This window comes from Orbicella faveolata, unplaced genomic scaffold (assembly GCF_042242905.1).
Source record: "Orbicella faveolata isolate gen_17 unplaced genomic scaffold, um_ofav_v1 contig_24, whole genome shotgun sequence".
Taxonomy (NCBI): domain Eukaryota; kingdom Metazoa; phylum Cnidaria; class Anthozoa; order Scleractinia; family Merulinidae; genus Orbicella; species Orbicella faveolata.
This window is the reverse complement of record NW_028301552.1, coordinates 34,960,001-34,962,500: the sequence shown is the minus strand read 5'-3', so window position 1 is coordinate 34,962,500 and position 2,500 is coordinate 34,960,001. Positions and strand designations below refer to the sequence as shown.

The 2,500-nt window shown below is 41.1% G+C and overlaps 1 protein-coding gene across 1 annotated transcript in view; it reads left to right on the top strand.

Annotated features, from left to right (window-relative positions):
* LOC110056545 (uncharacterized) overlaps window positions 1-882 on the top strand; it is a 9,953-nt gene extending 9,071 nt beyond the window's left edge. Inside the window, exon 3 of the mRNA XM_020763048.2 lies at window positions 1-882. This exon is cut by the window's left edge and continues 300 nt beyond it. Within this exon, the coding sequence (XP_020618707.1) occupies window positions 1-640 (640 nt within the window). The 3' untranslated portion in view covers window positions 641-882.
* Window positions 883-2,500: the final 1,618 nt, after the last annotated feature.

Below are 2,500 nucleotides of genomic sequence, written 5' to 3'. Positions count from 1 at the left end.
CAGCAGTGCTTACCAAATGCCCAAAGAGACCATCTTTAAGCTTGAACCAGAAAAGTTCTTTCTCGCCCATCCGGAAGTGTCGATCGACGTCGCTTTTGTGGCCGTGTCTGAGAGATCCGTTGACGGCAAATCCAGTCTGAGTGACATCGGTTACTGTGAAAGGGCTATCCGCTCTGAGCAGCCAGGTACCCACGTGAACATAATACAATTTCCTCGGAACAGCAAGCAGATGGTGGTTCTACGTCAAAATCAGGTCCTAAATTCCCACGATAGCTACTTGCAGCTCTTCGACAAAGCCTTTGTCGAACATCACCGCTACAAAGTGCATCGATCTGCAGCTAAAAAGCGCAGCTGGTTTCAACCCCTGAAAAAGGCGAATTGTGAATTCAATTTGCCGTTCTTGCGCTATACTGCCGACACCGACGGTGGCTCTTCAGGAAGTCCTTGTTTTGACGACATGTGGAATTTAATCGGTATCCATCAATGCGCTCTCTCTGTTGAAAGGAAATCTGGCGGGTTCAAGTACATCGCTAATGAAGGTGTCAAAATTGGCACTATTATCGACTGGGTGAAGGAAGAACTTGAAAAAAATGAACATGAAGGATTTCGTGAATTATTTGAAGGATTTCCACTGGACTGACGAAGCAAACATTTACAACCATATCCCGGCAATCTTACATTGTATACCCCTTGCAAGCAAGAATCCCTCTCAGGATATGCCGATCCATGAAAATATAGTTTTCAACAATATATAATGTTTGCAAGTTTAACGATCGTCCTCACAGTATAGTTTAGTCGCACAGATGTTTTATCCCGGTCTGTGGCACTGTACTCGTGAGTTACCCGCTAGAGCGAATTTTACTTTTTTTTTTTTTTTTTTTTTTTTGCTTTTTCTTGGGGGGAAGGGGGGTGGGGGTGGGGGAACCGTGACTCGACATATTATAATTCACTTAATATATATAAGTAAGCCTTCAGGAAAGGAATATTTTTGTAAGATGGCTATTTTTTTTAGTATTAACAGCCCTTTTTTCATATATATAAAATTCCCAATTATGATTTTCGCTGTTTTGAATCAAGATTTCTGATCGTTGTGTTGCCTCGCAGGAATTCAGTTCCGAGGTTAGCAGCAAAATGAGTCGACAACGTTTGTTTGTTTGTTTGTTTGTTTTTTTACGATAGAGCTTCATTACACCTACGACTATTGGTAATAACAAGACGTCAAATATATGCCATTTCCAAGTTACCTTGTGTCTCTGTTTCAAAACGAAACCTCCAACAAACTTTTCATATGAACTGAATGAATTTGATATGCATGAAAATGAACACATTTTCAAATGAATGGTCGTTTTGACACAGAGGCACAAGGTAACTCCGAAACGGTCTATTGTAGACACTTTTTTATGCGATGGTTTGGCTTAAAGAAATCAGTATAAGACACTGCGTATTGTATTCATATAACTCTTACCAGATGTCAGTTTATACACTATTTCATATTAATTTTTTCAAAATGACTGTAGATATGTAGTGAGTAAGGGCTGTTGTTTTATCAGTACAATGTACGTTTCCTTTGAACTTAAACTGAAAGGCAGCTTGGCTTATATTAGATTTAAAAAAAATACGATAAACCACGAATATTGCAGGAATCTGTAACGCAGTGCCATTAAATCATTATTAAACTAGTAATTAATGTACAAAAGATTAACTTTTGTTGTTTGTTTGTGTCGCTTTTGGCCCTGCAGGCCACATTTCAGTAAGCTGTACAGATGACCATTAAACCTTGCATTCTGCCAGTTCATCCCGTTGCAAAGATTTGTGGCAGCGGCGGAATGCTTTATTTTGTACAGGTGCACATGGTAATTACTTAATGTAATCACCTAACCTCTCTCCTGCGCTCCGCAGAAGTTCGTTACAGAAGCCGCTCTGCGAGGTGAGTGCAGGGGCAAAGTCGAATGCATCGATCTGCTCAGCGGATTCTCCCCACCCAAAAGTAACCCCTTGAACGTCTGCGGAGGAGAAAGCAACTGCCACATTATACATTAATCCTGATAAAGCAATGTGTCGTTTGTCCTCATGTAGTTTAGACATAGCCATTTAGATAAACAAAGAAACTCAGAAGCAAAACTCGACTTGGAATACACGGCTTGTATCTTCTTTCCTGGGGAGTTTGGCATTTCTAATTCTCCTCTTCCGCGCAGGTCTATCTTTCCTTGGAATTTTCACCCCCTTCAATGAGTTCAATCCCAGCCTCGCACCCCTTCTCGACAGTTCCATCACAAGTTCTTCTAAGCATATTTCATGTTGCTCTTACATTTTACATCTGGCAGGAGAGTGGAACTGCGCGCGTGAAATGCCGTGCACCAAATCCTAACATACGGAACTCAGCCAGTTGCTGAAGCCCTTGGCTTCAGGAAAGTCGTGAAGTTTCTTTCACCTGTCACTAAATCATGGTACATTCTCACAATGCACTTTTGTGAGACGGTCATGTAGTGTCAATACACAG